The sequence below is a fragment of the Macaca thibetana genome, chromosome 4, assembly GCF_024542745.1.
Source record: "Macaca thibetana thibetana isolate TM-01 chromosome 4, ASM2454274v1, whole genome shotgun sequence".
Lineage (NCBI taxonomy): Eukaryota > Metazoa > Chordata > Mammalia > Primates > Cercopithecidae > Macaca > Macaca thibetana.
Window position 1 is genome coordinate 13,589,169 of NC_065581.1, and position 21,559 is coordinate 13,610,727.

Below are 21,559 nucleotides of genomic sequence, written 5' to 3' on the forward strand. Positions count from 1 at the left end.
GTTTGTTTCTCCCAGAATCATATTTAAAGTATATGTATTTTATCTATTCTGTTTATATATAATATACACTTTTATATGTAGCCGTGTATGTGTTTAGCTGTGTGTGTAGTTGCATGTATGTGTGTAGCTGTGTATGTATGATGTGTGTATGTCTGTGTGTGTAGGTGTGTGTGGTTTTGTGTGTAGGTGTGTGTATGTAGATGTGTATAATTGTGTATGTTTAGTTGTGTGCATATTAACAGATACGTGTGGTTGTATATGTGTATATTTAGTTGTGTGTATGTTGTGTAATTGTATGTTGTGTGTGTGCAGTTGTGTGTATGTAGATGTGTGTAGCTGTGTATGTAGATGTGTGTGTATGTTTAGTTGTGTGTGTAGTTGTGTATGTAGTTGTGTGTATGTTTAGTTGTGTGTATAGTTGTGTATGTAGTTGTGTGTATGTTGTGTGTATAGTTGTGTATGTAGTTGTGTGTATGTTTAGTTGTGTGTGTGTATAGTGTGTATGTAGATGTGTGTAGTTGCGTGTATATGTTTAGTTGTGTGTATGCAGTTGTGTGTATGTGTGTAGTGTGTGTGTTTAGCTGTGTGTGTAGTGTGTGTGTGCAGTTGTGTATGTAGATGTGTGTAGTTTGTGTAGTAGTGTATGTGTGTTTAGCTGTGTGTGTACAGTTTATATGTAGATGTATGTAGTGGTGTGTGTTTAGTTTGTGTGTGTAGTTGTATGTGTGTATAGTTGTGTGGATGTAGATGTGTGTAGTTGTGTGTGTATCTTTAGTGTGTGTGTAGTTATATGTATGTAGTTGTGTGTATGTAGATGTATGTAGTCCTGTGTATGTCTAGTTGTATGTGTGTGCAGTTGTGTGTCAATGTGTGTAGTGTGTATGTATGTCGAGTTGTGTGTGTGGTTGTGTGTGTGTTTAGTTGTATATGTGTAGATGTGTATGGATGTAGATGTGTGTAGTCATGTGTATGTCTAGTTGTGTGTATGTGTGTGCAGTTGTGTGTGTGTCGACGTGTGTAGTGTGTATATATGTTGAGTTTGTGTGGTTGTGTGTATGTGTTTATTTGTATGTGTGTAGATGTATGTGGATGTAGATGTGTGTAGTCGTGTGTATGTCTAGTTGTGTGTATGTGTGTGCAGTTGTGTGTGTCGATGTGTGTAGTGTGTATGTATGTTGTGTGTGTGGTTGTGTGTATGTGTTTATTTGTATGTGTGTAGATGTGTGTGGATGTAGATGTGTGTAGTCGTGTGTATGTCTAGTTGTGTGTATGTGTGTGCAGTTGTGTGTCAATGTGTGTAGTGTGTATGTTGAGTTGTGTGTGGTTGTATGTGTTTATTTGTATGTGTGTAGATGTGTGTGGATGTAGATGTGTGTAGTCGTGTGTATGTCTAGTTATGTGTATGTGTGTGCAGTTGTGTGTGTGTCAGTGTGTAGTGTGTATGTATGTTGAGTTGTGTGTGTGTGGTTGTATGTGTTCAGTTGTATGTGTATAGATGTGTGTGGTTGTGTGTGTTGTATGTGTGTAGATGTGTGTGGATGTAGATGTGTATAGTCGTGTGTATGTCTAGTTATATGTATGTGTGTGCAGTTGTGTGTGTGTCGATGTGTATAGTGTGTATGTATGTTGAGTTGTGTGTATGTGTTTAGTTGTATGTGTGTAGATGTGTGTGGATGTAGATGTGTGTAGTTGTATGTGTGTGTGTATAGCCATAGCTATAGTTATCAAAACTGAGTTTCTTAACCATGGTCATTAGACTTCAATGGGCATTTCGCATTTCATGTTTTCCCTGGGTGTAGGTCAAAATGAGATCCACTTCATATGTTTTAGGGCTCCATGAAAAAGGGGATTCGACCCAAAATACCTTCCTGCATATTATTTTACTTCATCTTCACAGCTTACTTGGGAGATAAATGGGACAGGTTGCATCGTCCCTGCTTTGTCACTAAGGAAATTGACTGATTTCTCCAAGACCCCTGGGCAGTCCCAGGATGGGGACGTAGGCTGGTACCCAGGTCCTGCCTGGCATCTGCCATGTTGTTTGAACCTAGTGCTGCCATCTCCAGCCTGCACCCTCCTGACGCTGCCTATCTCTGCCTTAGGGAGGAAGGGCCTGTGCCCCAGAGTTCAGCATCCTGGCTGCCCCTGCCTCCCTCACTCCTGCCTCCTCTCCCACCCTCAGGACCTGGCGACTCCCCTGGCCTTTGCCCACAACCCGTCCCGGGTGTGGGAGTTCTACCACTACCGGCGGGAGGTCATGGGGAGCAAGGAGCCCAACGCCGGGCACCGCGCCATAGCCGAGTGTGAGACCCGGCTGGGTAAGCAGGGCCGGCGAGTCGTGGTCATCACCCAGAACATCGATGAGTTGCACCGCAAGGCTGGCACCAAGAACCTTCTGGAGATCCATGGTGAGAGACCCCCAGCCTCACGTTCAGGGAACCAACTTTAAAACACCTGTCCTGCCATTTCAGCATCACCCCTGGTGCCTTCCCTCCCTCCCTGGTGGACACCTGTCCCGTTCCCATAGGATGCTGTGGCATTTCCTTTGGAGACATGTCAGTGCCCCGTGGCACCTGGGCAGCTCCCTTTAGCCATGGGAGGAGCCTCTGACCCATAGCATTATTTACTTAGCAGTTCCTGCATCCTCGCTGCTCAGTATGGTCTGAGAGCCAGCGACATTCGGCGTCCCCCAAGAACTTGTTAGAAAAGCGGAATCTCAGGCCCCACAGGACCCACCGAATCAGAATCTGCATTTTCCCATGAGCCCAGGTGGCTGGTGTGCTACTGGAGGAACGCTGGGGTGCACAGCTGCATGACCCCTTCCTTTGTGGAGGGGCACGGTGCTGTGAGACAACGGCCTCAATGAGCCGAGGAATAGGAGGCCTGGCTCATTGGACAGCCAGGGCTTGAGCAGGATTGGGCAGGGGCAGACTGCAGCATCTTGGGGTCTCCTGTCACTCTCCCTTCATCCTGGTGGTCACTCCCCACTGAGGCTGCGCTTCCGCCCCACCCTGGAGCCTCAGAGAGCTGCCAGCTCAGTGCTGGACACCACCAAACCCACCAAGCCTGTGATGTCGGTGGAGTTTGTCTGGGGTCCCTCTGGGCTCCTTCCTCTGTCCTGGGTGACCCCTCACTCCTTCACTCTTGTCTTCTGGTTCCTCCCTTCTTTACTGTCACCACAAGTCTAATACATCCAGCTGTCCACAGTCATAATGGGCAAACTAGGGTTTCTCCCAAGGCCATTTGCATTTAAAGAGTCTGCATTCAGATTCAAGGAATGCATTTCGTATTTTTTAAGCATTTATTTCTCTTAATTTTATTCAATTAATTAATTTACTTTTTTTAGCAATGGGGGTTTCACTCTTGCCCAGGCTGGGGTACAGTAGCTCGATCATAGCTCATTGCAGGCTTGAACTCCTGGCCTTAAGGGATCCTCCCACCTCAGCCTCCAGAGTAGCTGGGACTATAAGCACATGCCACCATGCCCAGATAATTTTTTAAATTTTTGTGGAGACAGTGTCTCACCATGTTGTCCAGGCTGGTCTCGAACTCTTGGCCTCAAGCAATCCTCCTTCCTCAGCCTCCCAAAGTTTTGGGATTACAGGCGTGAGCCATTGCGCCAGCCAAGAATGCATTTCTAAGTGTAGCATTTCCAGAGGCAGTGCACCAGTGGGGATGTTTGTTTTTGCGTGTGTGTGGTAAAGCTGCCTGCTTTTACTTAGGTCACCCTGATAAGGAAAGCGAGGCATTACTCATTTAGACTCTGCCTCTCTTTTGTTTGCCAGGAACAGCCAGCCACCTATTAACTGAGCATCTTTTTGGTACCTACATCTACTGGGTCTGAGCCACTTTCCACGTGCCTCTGCTTATTTCCCTGCAATGTCAGAATGTGGCCTATGTCATCAGCATAAAACTGAGATGACAATGCCTATGTTACAGAATTGTTGTAAGGATTAAATAAGATCATATATGTGTGTTAGGACTTTTTTTAGTTTCAAATGATGAGAACTCTCTTCTAACTTAGGTTAAAAAAAATCAATGGCATCTTCAGTCTGATGAAGGGTGTTTTAAGATGCATCGTGTTTTTAATGTGGCATTTAGAATATAATCTGCCTAAACCATGATATCCTATTTTATTATCCCTTAGAATTGTTATTTTATACTTAGAGAGCTTGTTAAAATGAGTATAATAAACTGGTCCAAATATTTCTCATTATCTAGCTCTTCTGAATTCTGAGTGTCTCAGAGCATGGATGTCTGTGTTTTCCATGCAGTTTCATGCTCTGTGCCTCAGGACATGGATGATGCGGCCTTTCCAGAGAGAATGCCCCTCTGTTAGAGCTGCGATTCTCGTGCAAGCTCCTGGCACACCTTCCGCAGGTTCGCTATTGGGCCTGACATACTCTTACCAAGAGGCCATCAGTGGAAAGGCTGTAGACAACAGCCAAAACCCGCTTTCCTTCCTGAAGCGGCCCTTGAATGGTTTGTTGGTGGAAGGATCCAGGGGCTGAATCTGCCTGGTCAGGCCACGGAGAATAACAACCAAGTCACCCCACTTTTCAGTGTTCTCCTTCAGCAAGTCTGTGCAAGCATGATGGTGATGTCACACTCACATCTGGCTAGTAGCAATTGCAGGACACATCTGAATTTCAGAGATGTGAAAATGGGGAAAAACGTCTATACTAAAACTGACAAAACCGAGGAGCCTGGGGGTGCAGCTTGTGTCATCTTTCCTCCTGGCCCCTGGCCCCCTCCTTCTCTCAGCTTTACTCACTCTTTGAGGTGGCCTCCCTTCTCCCTCTGCAATTGATCTGCCTCCACGTGCCAGGGGAGAGTGCCTCCGACAGCTCCAGGCTCTCCAGCTCAGCCACCTGCTCAGAAAATAAACCTCTGGGTGGGCTTGCTTGGTCCACATGCCCACCCTTCTGACCAAACATGACTGCAGAGGGATGGGCCCCACATGGGGGCCGTGTGGAGCATGTGGCCGAACTTGTATTTGGGATGTGACCCACAGCTCTATTGGCTCAGCACGCGAGAGAGCAGGGATGGTGGTCCCGAAGGAAGGACTCGGGGGCAGAACGGAGCAGCGCATGTCCACCGTGGTTGAAAGTGCTCTGCGTGGTACCAGGTGCCCAGTACCCATTTCATAAACTCTGGCCCCCTTCAGCTCAATAAGTAGTCATTAGTATTAACAATTACTTTTTTCACTTAGTAGTTGATTACTTATTTATTGAGGTGCTTTTGTATAAAAGATTGAAGCTTTCTGAAATCAAAGTTAAGATTTTGTAAACATATCCCATGCCGTTGAACCTTTATCAGTCATATCAATAAATCATGCCCTTAGATTTACGTTGAGCTCCCTCTACCCTATTGGCCACTTCTGCCCACTTGAACACCACTCCAAGGTCATCTGACGGCACGTTAGTCATGGAGTTAGTTATTTTTCCTCCAGATTATAAAGTCCTTGAGGGCATATGTTCTTGACTGGCTTAAGAGTACTGCATGCCTCTGTTTCCCATGAAAGCTAGGGTAGGCCCATTTGCTAAAATGAAGTATGGCTCAGTGTGGCGGTGCACACCTATAGTCCCAGCTGCTCAGGAGGCAAAGGTAGGAGGATCGCTCGAGCCCAGGAGTTGGAAGCTGCAGTGAGCTATGATCGTACTACTATACTCCAGCCTGGGTAACTGGGTGAGACCAGAAAATGAAATGAAGTGTGGAAAGTGAAGTATCTTACACCCTTTCAGATGTGGAGATGATTGCTCTTGATTAGACTAAATTCTGGATTTCCTTCATATGTATTTTTCAGGTAGCTTATTTAAAACTCGATGTACCTCTTGTGGCGTTGTGGCTGAGAATTACAAGAGTCCAATTTGTCCAGCTTTATCAGGAAAAGGGTAATTATACCACACTACAGAATAAGTATATGTTGTTTTCTCCTTTAGGTCGGACATAAATGTGAGGAAATTGAACATTCATCAAAGATTCCCATTGATATGAGAAATAAGACTAAATACAAGGCTGGGTGCGGTGGCTCATGCCTGTAATCCCAGCACTTTGGGGTTACAAGGTGGGAAGATTGCTTGAGTTCAGGAGTTCAAGATCAGCCTGGGCAACATAGTGAGAAACCTGTCTCTAAAAAAAAAAAAAAAAAATTAGCTGGGTATGGTGGCACATGCCTGTAGTCCCAGCTACTAGAGAGGCTGAAGTGGGAGGGTTATTTGAACCTGGGAAGTCGAGGCTGCAGTGAGCTGAGATCATGCCACCGCACCACAGCCTGGGTGACAGGGAGACCCTGTCTCAAAAAAAAAAAAAACAAATATAGCCTTGTGATAAAAGAAATATTTTGCTCACAACTTACAGTGTTAAGTGAAAACCACAGGGTCCTGAATTTATACATGCATGAGTTTGTATAACTGCATATAGTTAAAAGACCAGAAGAAAATATAACAAAATATTAACATGGAATATCAGGAGTGGAGGGATTATGGGTAATTTTTAATTTCTTCTTTATATCTTTCTGAATTTTCCTACATTTCTATGATGAACAAGTACTGTTATTACAATGAGGGAAACATTTGAGGGTAGACACAATATTGAGGAAAATTCCATTTCAAAACAGTATTAATTATATAAGGAATGTATAATGTCATTGCAGAGGATACAAATGATGATGATGTATAAAGGTAAACATGAAGTTCCCTCTTAGCACACCCAGCTACTCCAGCCCTCCCTACACACGAATTCTCTCACTGGCAGTACAACCACTGGTGATTTTTTTTTTTTTTTTTTTTTTTTTTTCTGAGACAGAGTCTTGCTCTGTTTCCCAGGCTGGAGTACAGTGGCACAATCACACCTTACTGCAGCCTCCAACTCCTGGGCTCAAGCAATCCTCCTGCCTTAGCCTCCCAAGTAGCTAGGACTATAGGCACACACCACACTGAGCTAATTTTTGTATTTCTAGTAGAAATGCAGTCTCACTATATTGCCCAGGCTGGTCTTGATCTTCTGGCCTCAAGCAGTCCACCCACTCTGGCCTCACCAAATGCTGGGATTATAGGCATGAGCCACTATGCCCAGTACCACTGGTAATTAATGGCCTGGGGTCCTTCCTTCTAATGCCCTTCCAAGTGAGCATGTATTAATTAGGAGTTTTACACCACATACTACCAGGCAAATATACAAACTGAGTTATGTTGTTTCTTTATTTTTTATTATGCCAATAACAATCTTTCTTTTCTAATATTATTTGCTTCAGTGCTCCAGAACCTGGAACTCAAGATGCCAGCATCCCAGTTGAGAAACTTCCCCGGTGGGTAAAAAGCTCTGATTTGTACCAGTGTTCCTGGTTACAAAAAAAATAGACATCAAAATCTAAACATGTATTTGGCAAGATGCCTCTTAAATCAAATGCACAAATGTGAAAACTAGCCTTGACCTCTAAGACCAAAAGTGAAAGGACAAAGGATGAACCAAAGTAGGATGAAAAAAATGATTTCTTTCCAACCCCTTTTTGCTTTGTGTTCTGGCGGGATCATTTCAGGTCGGGAAAGTTTCTGAAGCTGTTGTGTGACAGGTGGTTACCCAGTGTACAGAAAGCATATGGGCTGACCTGTAACTGGTCAAATAACATCACTGGCATTATTAATCCATGGTTAAGGAGGCAATGAATAAGGAGGCAATGAAAGGACGTGAATAGGAGAGGTTACAGGACCCAACAGAATGTTCATAGATTTAAAAAAAAAAAAAAAAAAAAGGAAGATTTTGATGCCAATTTTTCAAAACCAGACATTAAAACAGCACTTCTATAATCTGTAATTGGATCAGAGGTTTTTTTGTTGCGGGTTTTTTTGTTTTTTTGTTTTTTTTTTGAGATGGAATCTCACTCTGATGTCCAGGCTGGAGTGCAGTGGCGCGATCTTGACTCACTGTAACCTCCGCCTTCTGGATTCAAATGATTCTCTTGCCTCAGCCTCCCGAGTAGCTGGGATTACAGGCGCCCGCCACCATGCCCGGCTATTTTTTGTGTTTTTAGTAGAGACGAGGTTTTGCCATGTTGGCCAGGCTGGTCTTGAGCTCTTGACCTCAGGTGATCCACCCACCTCGGCCTCCCAACATGCTGGGATTACAGGCATGAGCCACCGCGCCTGGCTGGATTAGAGTGTTTTTAAGGTAAAATAAAACAGCACTTCTAAAAGTGTTTCATAGAACATTAATTTAATATTACGTTGAGAGACATTACTTGATAAAAACATGTTAGGCACTCAAATTACAGAAATGTTAGACTAAACAAAGTTAAAATATGTTTGCTCTACTGCAGGACTTTTCAGAGCATTTATTCCACATTGCTTCTAAAAAGTGGTTATAAAATGTATGTTAATGCTTTACTGACTTATTTAACCACAGAACCTTTTAAATTTTCCTTATGAGGTTTTATGAGGGTTTTAATTGCTAAATATTAAAGTTTTCTTCTGAAGGAATAGGGAGACCTGGAGGACTTCTATGATGCAGGAGATTACGATGATGAAAATGGTGTTTGAGGGATGATTTTAGGAGGTGTATAGAAGGTGACCCGGAGGTAGGAGGGAGTGAAAGAAAGAGATTTTTAGTAATGGATACAGGAAAGCTGACTACATACGGGGCCAGAGAGACGTGAACCTGAGAGCACATGAAAGGTCATCGATGAAATTAGGGGATGCTTGGGGTGGGAGGCAAACCTGAGTCCAGTATGACTCCCAGGTCTGGGTGGCTGTGAGCACAAGTGTGAGCATAATGAAGGAACCGGGAAAGCTTAGCTGAAACAATCTGTCAGCACATCAAGTACACAGAGACAAGATAAAAAACAAGGACAGTTCGGCAGGGCGCGGTGGCTCACGCCTGTCATCCCAGCACTTTGGGAGGCTGAGGCAGGCATATCATGAGGTCAGGAGTTCGAGACCAGCCTGGCCAATATAGTGAAACCCCATCTCTACTAAAAATACAAAAATTAGCCGGGTGTGGTCGCATACGCCTGTAGTCCCAGCTACTCGGTAGGCTGAGGCAGGAGAATGGCGTGAACCCGGGAGGCGGAGCTTGCAGTGAGCCGAGACCACGCCACTGCACTCCAGCCTGGGCTGCTAACAGAGCGAGACTCCGTCTCAAAAAAAATAAATTAAAAAAAAAAAAAAAAAAAAAGACCGTTACACCTGATGCTTCACATGCAAGGCAACTTTATATAGGCTGGGAGGAGAGTGTAGGGAATAAGAGGCATCAGAGGTGAACCATCTGGACGTACTGGGTTTGGGGTAGCCCCTGGCCGCCCTCCGATCCAGCTGGGCAGACTTTGCTCGGGGTTGGCTCAAGGATCCCATTCTTCCAGGTGTGAAGAGGCAGGCTGCGGAGGCTTGCTGCGCCCTCACGTCGTGTGGTTTGGAGAAAACCTGGATCCTGCCATTCTGGAGGAGGTTGACAAAGAGCTCGGCCGCTGTGATTTATGTCTAGTGGTGGGTCACGGCTTTCCCTGACCCCAAGACAGGACTGGAGTTAGTTATTTTTTGCTTCCCCCTCTCCTCTTTTCCGTCCTCGCTCCCTTGCTTCTTTCCTTCCCGCCTTCTCTCCCCCCTCCCCTTCTTCCTTTCCTTAAAATGTATGTTGAGAGGTCTTTGTGGCATCCTATAGAAAAACTGAGAAACAATGAATAAGAATTTATATTAAAATAGGAAACCATGCATGTCTTGGACATCTCAAAGCCTTCTCCCCCAGCCCCACCAAAAAAAAAGAACATACTATTGGTTTTTAAAATAATACGTGCTTATGATTAAATTTAATTGAGAACATGCAAAAATTATCACATTATAAAGAGGAAATTAGAAATCGCTCATAGTTCTACTAATCAGAAATAGTTACCATTAGCAGTTTACTATATTTTCTTCTAGACCAGGAGTGAGCAAACAGCAGCCTTTGGGCCAAATTGGGCCTGCTACCTGTTTTTGTAAATAAAGTTTTATTGGAACTCAGCCGCACTCATTCTTCCACTCACTATGACTACTTTCAAACTACAGTGGCAGAGTTGAGTACTTGTGACAGAGACTGAATGGCTGCAAAGCCTGAAAAATTTACTCTATGGTCCTTTTCAGAATAAGTTTGCCCACCTCTGGTCTAAACCTTTTCTTATGCAGATGTACACATATTAAAATTCAAAACTGACTTCATGACATATGTTCTGTTTTGAAACTACTTTATTCACGCAGCAGTTCACTTAGCATATTCCATGTCAGTACATCTAAATCAATATCATCTTTCAGTTGACTGTATGGTGTTTTATATGGATAGGGAATGATATATTTAGCTAATTCTCTACTGTAAGACATTTGGGCTATTTCAAATTTTGATATTTTAATCAATGATATCGTACATATCCTTAGATAGAAATCTTACCATGCTCTTCAAATGATTTCCTTAAGACACATATCCTAAAAGTGGGATTAATTGGACAGATTGTATGCATATTTCAAATTTTTCTGGACACATCTTTAAAAGCAGAGGCACTTTCTTGTGGTGCATATTCATTCAGCCAGTATTTAAAGAATGCTTTCCAATGTCGAGTATAGTATCACTGTTGATGATGGATTGTTAAATGAGAAAAGCTGGTTTACAAACCAGTCATGCTCTTCCCATCCCTGCAAAGAATGTTTATAAGCAAATATTTATGAGAGAAAACCTAAGAGGACATACATGAAAATGTTAACAGTGGTTATCTTGGGGTAAGATTATTGATGATATCTATTTTTTTTTCTTCGTATTTTCTACCTTTAACAAAAAGAAAATATGTTTTAAAAAGTTATGGATCATTTGCTTAACTTTAAAGCAGAAACAAAACCAGAACTACCCCCAAAACATGTTGAGTCACTTCTAAGTCACTCTTTTGTTAACTCTCCTTTTCATGTCACATATTCTTGTCGATTCTAGTGATTGATCAAAGGACAGCTCTTCACTTTCCCTCATCCCTTGGACACCCTGTTTTATCCCATCCTGTTTGGCTTTTCTCACACCTGCAACCACAGACCTATCTGAGTTTGTGTAAGGTTTTCTGAAAAAATGTTCCTTCTTGTCGTGTGGCCGTTTGTCCATCTCCATGTGCTTGCCTTGTAGGTGGGCACTTCCTCTGTGGTGTACCCAGCAGCCATGTTTGCCCCCCAGGTGGCTGCCAGGGGCGTGCCAGTGGCAGAATTTAATACGGAGACCACCCCAGCTACGAACAGATTCAGGTACTGGGATACCCTGATGGGAGAGGGCGATGTGGGAGGCAGGTGCAGACATGGTCATCTAAACATAGTTGACCTACTCCTCTAATTTTTAAAAAAGACACAGGGTTTGTGTTTTTTTGTTTGATCTGCAGTTGCTTTTATGGAAGAACAAAATCATTCACTGTAGACTAAGGTAGGGTAGCTCTGTCATTGTACACGACATTTGCCATGGGACTTTTGTTTGTTCACATTTTGAAAGCTCTTCTTTGATTCCTTAGGCTTTGCTTTCCCTTACATTTTTAAGCTAGACTTAGTGATGGCCTTTAGTTGTAGGTTACCCAGATGCTCCGCAAGTAAGCCTGGGAGACGCCCTTGCAGAACCTCATCACCTGCCGTTCTCACTGGGAGGCCACCTGGCAGATTCCCCTTTGGTCTAATCGCCAAGGTTATCTGTATCTGTGGCCATGTTATGACACTGATCCTGCTTCCCAAGTTTAGGTGGGAAGTGTAGATTGTCATAGTATGCATTTTTAGTCTTATTCCTGGGTCTGTTTTATGTCTTCACCCTTCTGTCTTTTTTCTCACTCCAACTTTTTTTTGCCTTTACTTCTTATTCTTGTCCATCTAGTTAATTCCTTTTGAATAAGTTAGACTATAAATAAGTAGTAAATGAATATAAATGAATAAAATAGAAAACTTCATTGAAACATCTTGTCGTTACTTTAATCAGCAGTTTCCAACCTTGGCTGCATATTTTAAAAATACTGATGCCTGGGGGTCACTTCATGAAATTTCAGTGTCATTGCTCTGAGTTGCAGCCCAGACATCATCATTTTGATAAGCTTCCTAGGTGATTCCAGTGTGCAGCCAGGATAGGAACCACTCTTCAAAGTCTTTGCTGGGATTTTAAAAAAAAAAGGAAAAAAGAAAAGGGGCCACAGACACTTAAGTAGGCCCCTCCTCAGGTGAGTGAACTGGCTCTGGGCCTCTTCTTTTCCATGTATCTTTTTGATCAGCTACAGCCTGTGTTCTTGATCCATAGTTCTTCATTTGTGTGTGAGTAGTAGGAACTAAGAAGATAGCCTTAAAAAAAAATTGCCTCCTATGCTAAACTTATACTTTGAAAACTACAGAACATTGTTGAAAGAAATAAAGAAGGCCTAAATGAATGGAAACATATCCAATGTTCATGGATTGGACAACTTAATATAATTAAGATGGCAGTGCTCCCCAAATTGATCTGTGGGCTCAATCAACTCAGTCCTTATCAAAATCACAACTGGCTTTTTACAGCAGTTAATTGAAAAGATTACTCTAAAATTCATATGAAAATGCAAGTGACCCAAAATAGCCAAAACAAAATGAAAAATGAAGTTGGAGAACTCATACTTCCCAATTTCAAAACTTACTATATATTAGCTGGGCATGGTGGCACATGCCTGTAATCCTAGCTACTTGGGAGGCTGAGGCAGGAGAATCAGTTGAACCCTGGAGGTGGAGGTTGTGGTGAGCCGAGATTGCGCCACTGCACTCCAGCCTGGGCAACAAGAGCAAAACTCCATCAAAAGAAAAAAAAAAAACCTTACTACAAACTTGCAGTAATCAAGATAGTGTGGCACTGGCATAGGATAGATATATAGAATCAGTGGAGTAGAATTGAGAGTCCAGTAAAAAACAAAACAGAACAATAACACAAAACCTCACATTCATGGTCAGTTGATTTTTGAGAAGAGTGGCAAGACAATTTGATGAAATACAGTCTTTTTCAAGAAATAGTGCTGGATATCCACACGCAAAAGAATGAGCTTGGAGCCCTCTGTCACACCATACACAAAAAATAACCCAAGATGGATCATAGACCTAAATGTAAGAACTAAAAGTATAACATGTCAAAAGAAAATGTAGGAGTAAATCTTTGTAACCTTGGGTTAGTGAAAGCTTTCTTAGATATGACACCAAAAATGCAAGTAACATAAGAAAAAAGGGTAAATTGGACTTTATCAAAATTTAAAACTTTTATACTCCAATGGGTACCGTCGATTAAGTAAAAAGACAACCCATAGAATGGGAGAAAATATTTGTAAGTCTAATATTTGATATTTGATAAGGGATTTGTATCCAGGATATATAAAGAACTCTTACAACTATAAATAATAAAAAGACAATCCAATTAAAAACCAGGTCAAAATATTTGAAACGACATTTCTCCAAATATATACACATGGCCAATAAGCATACTGAAATGATGTTCAATATCATAAAACCACAATGAAATATCACTTCATAGTTACAAGCGTGGCTATAATTTTTAAGATAAAGGAAAATCACAAGTGTTGGTGAAGAAACTTGAACCCTTATACATGGCTGATGGGAATGTACAATGGGGCAGTCATTTTGGAAAACAATGTGGCAGTTAAATATAGAGTTACTATGTGATCTAGCAAATCTACTCCTTGGTATATAGTCCTAGAAATGAAATCATACATCTACACAAAAATTTGTACACAAATGTTCATAGCAACTTGTTCATGGAAAAAGTGGAAACAACCCAAACGTCCATCGACTGAAGGATGAATAAATAAAATTTGGTATGTTTGTACAATGCATTATATTTTAGCCATAAGAAGAATGAGGTATCCATATATGCTACTACATGGATGACCCTTGAAAACGTTATGCTAAGTGAAAGAAGCTAGTCATAGAAGACCACATATGGTATGACTTCATTTATATGAAATATCCAGAATAGGCAGATCAATAGAGAGAAGGTAGATGAGTGGTTGTTTTGGCTGGGAGTAGGGAGGAATGGGGAGTGAGTGCTAATGAGAACAAGTTTCTTCGAGGTTGTTAAAAATGCTTTAAAGTCTATTGTGGTGATGGTCATATAATTCTGTGAATACACTAAAATACACTGAATTATATATTTGAAATAGGTGGAGTGTATGTGAATCAAACCTCAATAAAGCTGTTATATAAAAAATTAAATTATCTTCTAACTTATCTCCTGAAAAATGCACATTAGGCCTCCCTCTGATTTGTGTTGTGGCACCTATGGGTAGCAGCTGGGCCACTTAGCATGACTAAGAGTAGTAATACCAGAGCTAGGTAGCTCAAGCCTCCTGTCTGTTTGAAAGACCATCAGAAAACTCAAAGAGTGGGACAGGATGAACTTTGTGAAGCAGGACATGAGCTATGTCCCCAGTTTGGTTCTTCTAATATGGTTTCTTTTCAGTCATTTGATCTCTGTCTCATCTCTAATTATTATAAAGAATTAAAACAAATCACCATTGTAGAAAAGCAAGAAAATGCAGATAGAGAAAAAGAAGAAAATAAAACTGGAGTATTTCCACAACCCAGGTTTAAAGCTGGCCCCCATCTCCCGTGCCATGGACTGACCAGCAGGGGCCCAGCATCCCTTGCATATGGTGGCTGTGTTTTCATGTGAAAGAAACTGAACTTGGTGGTTTTTCCTGCCAGTTCAGAAGAGATTCTTGTCATGTAATATATATCATTGCACAAGTCAAGCCTCCTAAAACCACAGGCCTGTTTCAGCTGCTACTTCAGCCAAAATTCTTCAGCTTCATATTGTCTTGAAAACCTATGATTGTCTCTGACAAACAGGCTACTTGCTAGTTAGAAATTCTTATCAATTTGACAAGCTCCTTATCAACCAGACTGATCACAGGAACTGTCATCTGATCAATGAAGGAGTAACTGATCAATGAAGCCAGCAATGCTTTTTTCTTGGCATCATGAAAGCAGACATTTAGAAGAGATGCTCGTGATAGTCATCTCTTCCTACTCAATTTTTCAAAGGCACAAACCAACCCTGGAGCAACTAAGAGGACTTTTTAAACACAGAGCTTAACAATGGCAGAATTTTATATCTCATGCTTAACAGATTTTGGTTGAACTTTACCCTAGGTCAGAGGTCAGCAAACTACTGCCTGTGGGCCAAATTTGCCCACCACCTGTATCTGTAAATAAGGTTTCATTGGAACACAGCTGTGGCCCAATGTTTGTATATTGTGTGTGGCTGCTTTTGCACTAGGATGACAGAGGTGAATAGTGATAGCAGAGACTGGCTGGTCTGCAAAGCCTAAAATCTGTCCTGTGTGGCCCTTTACAGAAAAAGTTTTCTAACCCCTGCTCTAGGTTAATGAGAAAAAAAAATGGAATAATGTTCCCTGCTACTTTTAACCTGATTTTCTTTGTTACCTAAATAGGCAGCTAGAATGCTGCCTATATTTTGATAAGGATTTGGATCTCACAAAACACCTTAGGCCTTGCACAATTTGTTCAGATTCTTTGCCCCAGTTCTAATCCAGAGACAAAGGCATAGAATTCTCCTCCCACAGGAATGTATTTATATTTTCAAGGTGTTAATTAGTTCCAGTTTTGGTTTTGTCATTTTCCCCATGCCCGATGCTTGTATCGGATGATTTCTGATAAACCCTGACTATCCCAGTAAACCCTAGGCATTTTTGAATTTAAACCTCAGTGTTTTGACTGTTAACCCCAGGGGGGCCCTATCTTGTTGGGATTTGTACATTCACTGAGGCAAAAATGGGACTGTCGCTACAGGGAGCTGGTACGCAGGGCCTTCAAAGCACCTTCTGGCCACCGTGCCCTGCAGCCACTATGTTGTGCCCTGTTGATCTTTGAATTTCTCTAAACATTGGAATTTAATCAAAGTCCACAAATATTTATAAGTATCCACTATGTACCAGACACTGTTCTAAGTGCTTAGGATGGGATATAGCAGTAAACAAAACAAAAATCTCCCAAGGGAAGATTATATTCTAGTGGCGGAGGCAGACAGGTAAGCAGTGAACATAAGGTGCACATTCTACAGCATGTGAGCAGGTGCTAAGAGACCGCACAAAGCAAAGATGGAGTTGTATGTGAGGGGGTTGGGCTGACAGGTTGCAGGATCCAGTTGGGTAGACCACAAACCTCATTAAGAAGAGATTTGAGCAAACACTTCAAGGAGGTGAAGGAGGCAGCCAAAGAGGTGATCTGGGATAAGACCTTTCCAGACAGTGGGACCACCTGGAGCAGAGGCCCCTCAGTGTGGCTGGAGTGGAGTGAGGAAGAAGTCCCAGGAGAGGCGAGCAGTAAAGTAATGGAGTTGGGGGCCCTGGGGAGGGAAGATGCCCAGGCTATCTGCTGGTGGAGTTTAGAAGTCTAAGGAATTGTTAGGGAAGAGAGCTTTATAGATTGTTGTGGTTATATAGTTACCTATCTAGGGTGTGAAGAGGTCACTGCTTTGAAGTGATCGTTGACCGTGTGTGTTAGGGAGGTCTAGCGCTCTCCCTGGCTGTGCTGTCAAGGGCGAGTAGGGAAGCCCTCCTAGTCTATGCAGTCAGGGCTTAGTTGGTCTGTTCATTCAAAAAGCCACTGAAAACAAGACTAATAGAAAAGGGCACATACATACTTTAAACATTTTGATTTAAAGCATAAATGTACCTTCATTTCCTTTTTCTTTTTTTTTTTTTTTTGTTTTTGAGACAGTCTTGCTCTGTTGCCCAGGTTGGAGTGCATTGGCACAATCTCGGCTTACTGGAATCTGTGCCTCCCGGGCTCAAGCAATCCTCCCACCTAAGCCTCCCGAGTAGCTGGGATTACAGGCGTGCACCACCACACCTGGCTAATTTTTGTATTTTTAGTAGAGATGGGATTTCACCATGTTGGACAGACAGGTCTCAAACTCCTGGCCTCAAGTGATCCATCTGCCTTGGCCTCCCGAAGTGCTGGGATTAGAGGCGTGAGCCACCGCACTTGGCCTGCTTTTTTTTTTTGGAATAGAGGTAAAGGCCTTTTGTTTTGAGTAGGGATCTGCTGATTGGAGCTCACCTTTCTTACATAAATCGTATCCATAATCTTCCTCGTGTTCCCCAAATATCCCTGAAGATATGAATGACTCCAGCCCTTATTCTATTAAAAAAAAAAACAAAAACAAAAAAACAGACAACCAGGAAAATCAGATCCCAAGGCCCCCCACCTAGACTTCCTGAATCAGAATTTCCAGGGGGAGATGCCTGTTTATGTAGCTAGCAAATGACCCAGGTGATTCTTATCAAGAAACCTTGGCAAACACTGGATTACAACTTCTGTTTTTTGATATTTGTCTGTTTTGTTTTGTTTTTTTCTTTTAAAGGAGAGCAAGAACTTAGGAAAAGAAACACGTGAAGCTGTCTTCCCCCGTCTTTTACACCTACACCTAATTTAACAGAATTATATTTAGTGACTCAGTATGTCTTTCCCAAGCATTCAGCTAGTTTTCCTAGAAATAACTCTCTTTTAACAGCTCTATTTTTGCAGTTTATTACATAATTTTAAATTCAGCGAGATGATTACGTTAACCAATAAAAGTGGCATGAGCAGATGTGGAACTAACACTGTAGTCTTGGTTGTCCTGCAACTGGTGGGGGCAGGCAAAGTGCACAGATGTGCTAGAAAAGAGGCTTTCAAACAATGTTCATGTATGCCTTTCACATTTTACAAGTTGACATCTAAGGATTTTTTAATCAAAAATATTACAGTTGGAGATGTCATTCCAAGTGCATTGGAAACACTGACTATTTATTTATTTATTTATTTTTATTTATTTATTTTTGAGACAGAGTCTGGCTCTGTTGCCCAGGCTGGACTGCAGTGGCACGATCTCAACTCACTGCAACCTCTGCCTCCCTGGTTCAAGCAATTCTCCTGCCTCAGCCTCCTGAGTAGCTAGGACCACAGGCGTGCGCCACCACACCCGGCTAATTTTTTGTATTTTTTTAGTAGAGATGGGTTTTCACCACGTTGCCCAGGCTGGTCTAAAACTACTGACATCAGGCAATCTGCCTAGCTCGACCTCCCAAAAGTGCTGGGATTACAGGCATGAGCCACTGCGCGTGGCCAAAACACTGACATTTTAAAATAAAAGCTACCATATCATGGTTTTAAATGTATGCAGTCCAATCTGAATGTTATAACTATCTGGTACACACCACCATCCATTTACAAAATAAATATACAGCCCTTCCTTAACAATTGGAAATTTCACATTTTTTCTTTTCTCTTTGAACTTGTATTTCCATTCTATCACTACTACAGAATTTATACTAACATAATATGTGTTTATGCATGAAAATCTTTTACTGGCCAGGTGCAGTGGCTCATGCCTGTAATCCCAGCCCTTTGGGAGGCTGAGGCGGGAGGATCACTTGAGGCCAGGAGTTCGGGACCAGCCTGGCCAACATGGCAAAACCCCATCTCTACTAAAAATACAAAAATTAGCCAGGTGTGGTGGTCCACAACTGTAATCCCAGCTACTCGGGAGGCTGAGTGGGAGAATCCCTAAAGCCTGGGAGGCAGAAGTTGCAGTGAGCCGAGATCGTGCCACTGCACTCCAGCGTGGATGACAGAGTGAGACTCTGTGTTTAAAAAAAAAAAAAAAAAAAAAGAAAAGAAAATATTTTACTGACTATCCTATTATACTTCTACAGCAAAATATCATATGAATTATTTACTTTTTTCAAATTCCTTAAAATGTTAAAAAATGTTTTACTAAAAAACTTCTAGATAGAATTATCACTATAGTAATCTGCAGTGCATAATTGTAAAAACAAAAACTATATATAAGTTTAGATTAATAATTCTAAACAAGTAAAATTTTTTTGGAAATTCTTTTTTTTTTTTTTTTTTTTTTTTTTGAGATGGAGTTTTACTCTTGATGCCCAGGCTGGAGTGCAGGGGTGCAGTCTCAGCTCACTGCAACCTCCACCTCCTGGATTCAAGCGATTCTTCTGCCTCAGCCTCCCGAGTAGCTGGGATCACAGGTGCCTGCCACGACACCCAGCTCATTTTTGTATTTCTAGTAGAGACAGGGTTTCACCATGTTGGCCAGGCTGGTCTCAAACTCCTGACCTCAAGTGATTTGCCCACCTCAGCCTCCCCAAGTGCTGGGGTTATAGGCATGAGCCACCGCACCCGGCCTGGAAATACATCCTTAATAGATGAATGGGACATAAACTTTGAATTGGTCCATGTATCTACGGCTGAGTGTTACATATTGTTGGAAGGAGACAGTTCCTCCTGTTCTAGCCCAATCCTCCTGTACTCACCATAAACCAACCAGTATTCTGTCCAGATCAGGTTTATTGATTTAATGCCATGAGGGAGACCAGACCCCAGCAGAACTGAGAAGTGTGTTTCCCAACAAGGGAATGGTAGAGTTATTAAAGCAATTGGTGGGAGGGTGGAGTTTAAGTGAAATTTAAATGAAGTAGTTTTTGATAGACTCAAGCAACTAGCAGGGCTGTACAGTGTAAAGAGGTCAACATCATGTCTGGCTGGTGAAGTAGGCCAGGGTCCCACTTCCCCAGAAACTGTAATACAAAGTTTAGATCAATGTGGAATGTTGTGTCCAGAAATCCCTTATATGGAGCTCTGCACCCGGGTTGGAAATCCAGGCTGCTTCTCAGTATCAGAGTGACTTAGATCCTCAAGGCTAGAGGAATATTTCATTCTTTACTGCTATAATTTCAAATAGCAAAGTTTCCAATAGTTTATAATATTAAGGAACAAAATCCAAAAGCAGTAGTCACTCAAATAATGGAATTAAGACACTTCGCAGCTTACCCTTGGGGAAAATAGATAGTTTCCTGTGAACTTTGCAGCTGGCTTTACCTGTGTCTTTTATTCCGATCCAAAGAATCGCTGGGCAGATTTTGACCAGCCAAGCTACATTTTACTTTTTCAATGTCAGTTGTAATCCTCAGTGTTTGTTTGTTATAGATGTAAGTACTGAAAGACCTGGGCCACCTAAACTCTGGGCACAAGGGAATTTTTTTTTTAAGAGATGGGGGCTCCCTCTGTCACCCAGGCTGGAGTCTGTACAGTGGTATAATCATAGCTTCAAACTCCTGGCTCAAATAATCTGCCTGTAGTCCCAGCTACTGGGGAGGCTGAGGCAGGAGAATGGTGTGAACCTAGGAGGCGGAGCTTGCAGTGAGTCGAGATCGCGCCACTGTACTCCAGCCTGGGCGACAGAGCAAGACTCCGTCTCAAAAAAAAAAAAAAAAAAGTATGTATGTAAAATACATACATAACACATATATGTATATTTTATACTTAAAATTTCAATGAGTTTGGCAGTATAGTCCCAAAATACACTTTACTTGCACAGGTTCTCAGGATTTGAAAAGAACAAACAAAATACACTTTGTAATCATGTCTCTTACGCCTTGAAATAAACTTCTTCTTTATGGCACATAAATTCTAGACATTTGCTTCTCAAAATTCCCATAGTCACAGAGGCCAGCCCATAGTGAAGTGTTGGAACTAGAGTTGTTAGAAACTAGATGAAAGAAGTGGGCATACGAATTAATACCATATTAATGAGAATTTGGGTTTTACTTTGGGTATTACTTAAGAAATAAGTGCTTGCTGAAGTAGGGCATTCATTTAGCTAACCCGTAGTTCATAACTGCTGTATTTGCTGCTTCTTTTTCAGGTTTCATTTCCAGGGACCCTGTGGAACGACTCTTCCTGAAGCCCTTGCCCGTCATGAAAATGAAACTGTTTCTTAAGTGTCCTGGGGAAGAAAGAAATTAGAGTATATCTAAGAACTAGGCCACATGCAGAGGAGAAATGGTCTTACGGGTGGTGAGCTGAATATTGAACAATCTAAAAATAGCCTCTGATTCCCTAGCTAGAATCCAACCTGTTGATAAGCGATGGGGGCGTAGAAGTAGCAAAGAGCACCCACATTCAAAAGTCACAGAACTGTAAAGTTAATGCGTATTATTTGGTCTGAACTGAAACGTAAGATATCTTGGATGTGTATGGTTGGTTATTGGGAGGGAAAAATTTTGTAAATTAGATTGTCTTAAAAAAATATAGTTATCCTGATCATATTTTTGTTATTTGGGCAAGGTAGAAGTTGAGGGGTAAAAACCCTACTATTTAATTCTGATTTTTGCACAAGTTTTAGTGGAAAATAAAATCACACTCTATAGTAGGTAATTTATTATATAAAGATGTTACCCCAGGATATGGCTTTATGGGGGACTTTTTTTTTTTTTTTTGAGACAGAGTTTCACTCTTGTTGCCCAGGCTGGAGTGCAATGGGGCGATCTCAGCTCACTGCAACCTCCATCTCCCGGGTTCAAGAGACTCTCCTGCCTCAGCCTGCTGAGTAGCTGGGATTACAGGCGTGCACCACCACGCCCGGCTAATTTTGTATTTTTAGTAGAGATGGGGTTCCTCCATGTTGGTCAGGCTGGTCTTGAACTCCCAACCTCAGGTGATCCGCCCGCCTCGGCCTCCCAAAATGCTGGGATTACAGG

At 42.1% G+C, this 21,559-nt stretch overlaps 1 protein-coding gene across 5 annotated transcripts in view; it reads left to right on the top strand.

Moving 5' to 3' along the window:
• SIRT5 (sirtuin 5) overlaps positions 1-21,236 on the top strand; it is a 38,144-nt gene extending 16,908 nt beyond the window's left edge. For 4 of the 5 annotated variants that reach the window (XM_050789326.1, XM_050789328.1, XM_050789329.1 and 1 more), the window contains 6 exons: positions 2,183-2,408; positions 5,807-5,894; positions 7,256-7,309; positions 9,356-9,479; positions 11,128-11,243; positions 20,725-21,236. In XM_050789326.1, the coding sequence (XP_050645283.1) occupies positions 2,183-2,408; positions 5,807-5,894; positions 7,256-7,309; positions 9,356-9,479; positions 11,128-11,243; positions 20,725-20,800 (684 nt within the window). In that variant the 3' untranslated portion in view covers positions 20,801-21,236. Of the gene's footprint in view, positions 1-2,182; positions 2,409-5,806; positions 5,895-7,255; positions 7,310-9,355; positions 9,519-11,127; positions 11,244-20,724 lie in introns of those variants that run through there. The other variant, XM_050789330.1, reaches the window with a different exon arrangement.
• Positions 21,237-21,559: the final 323 nt, after the last annotated feature.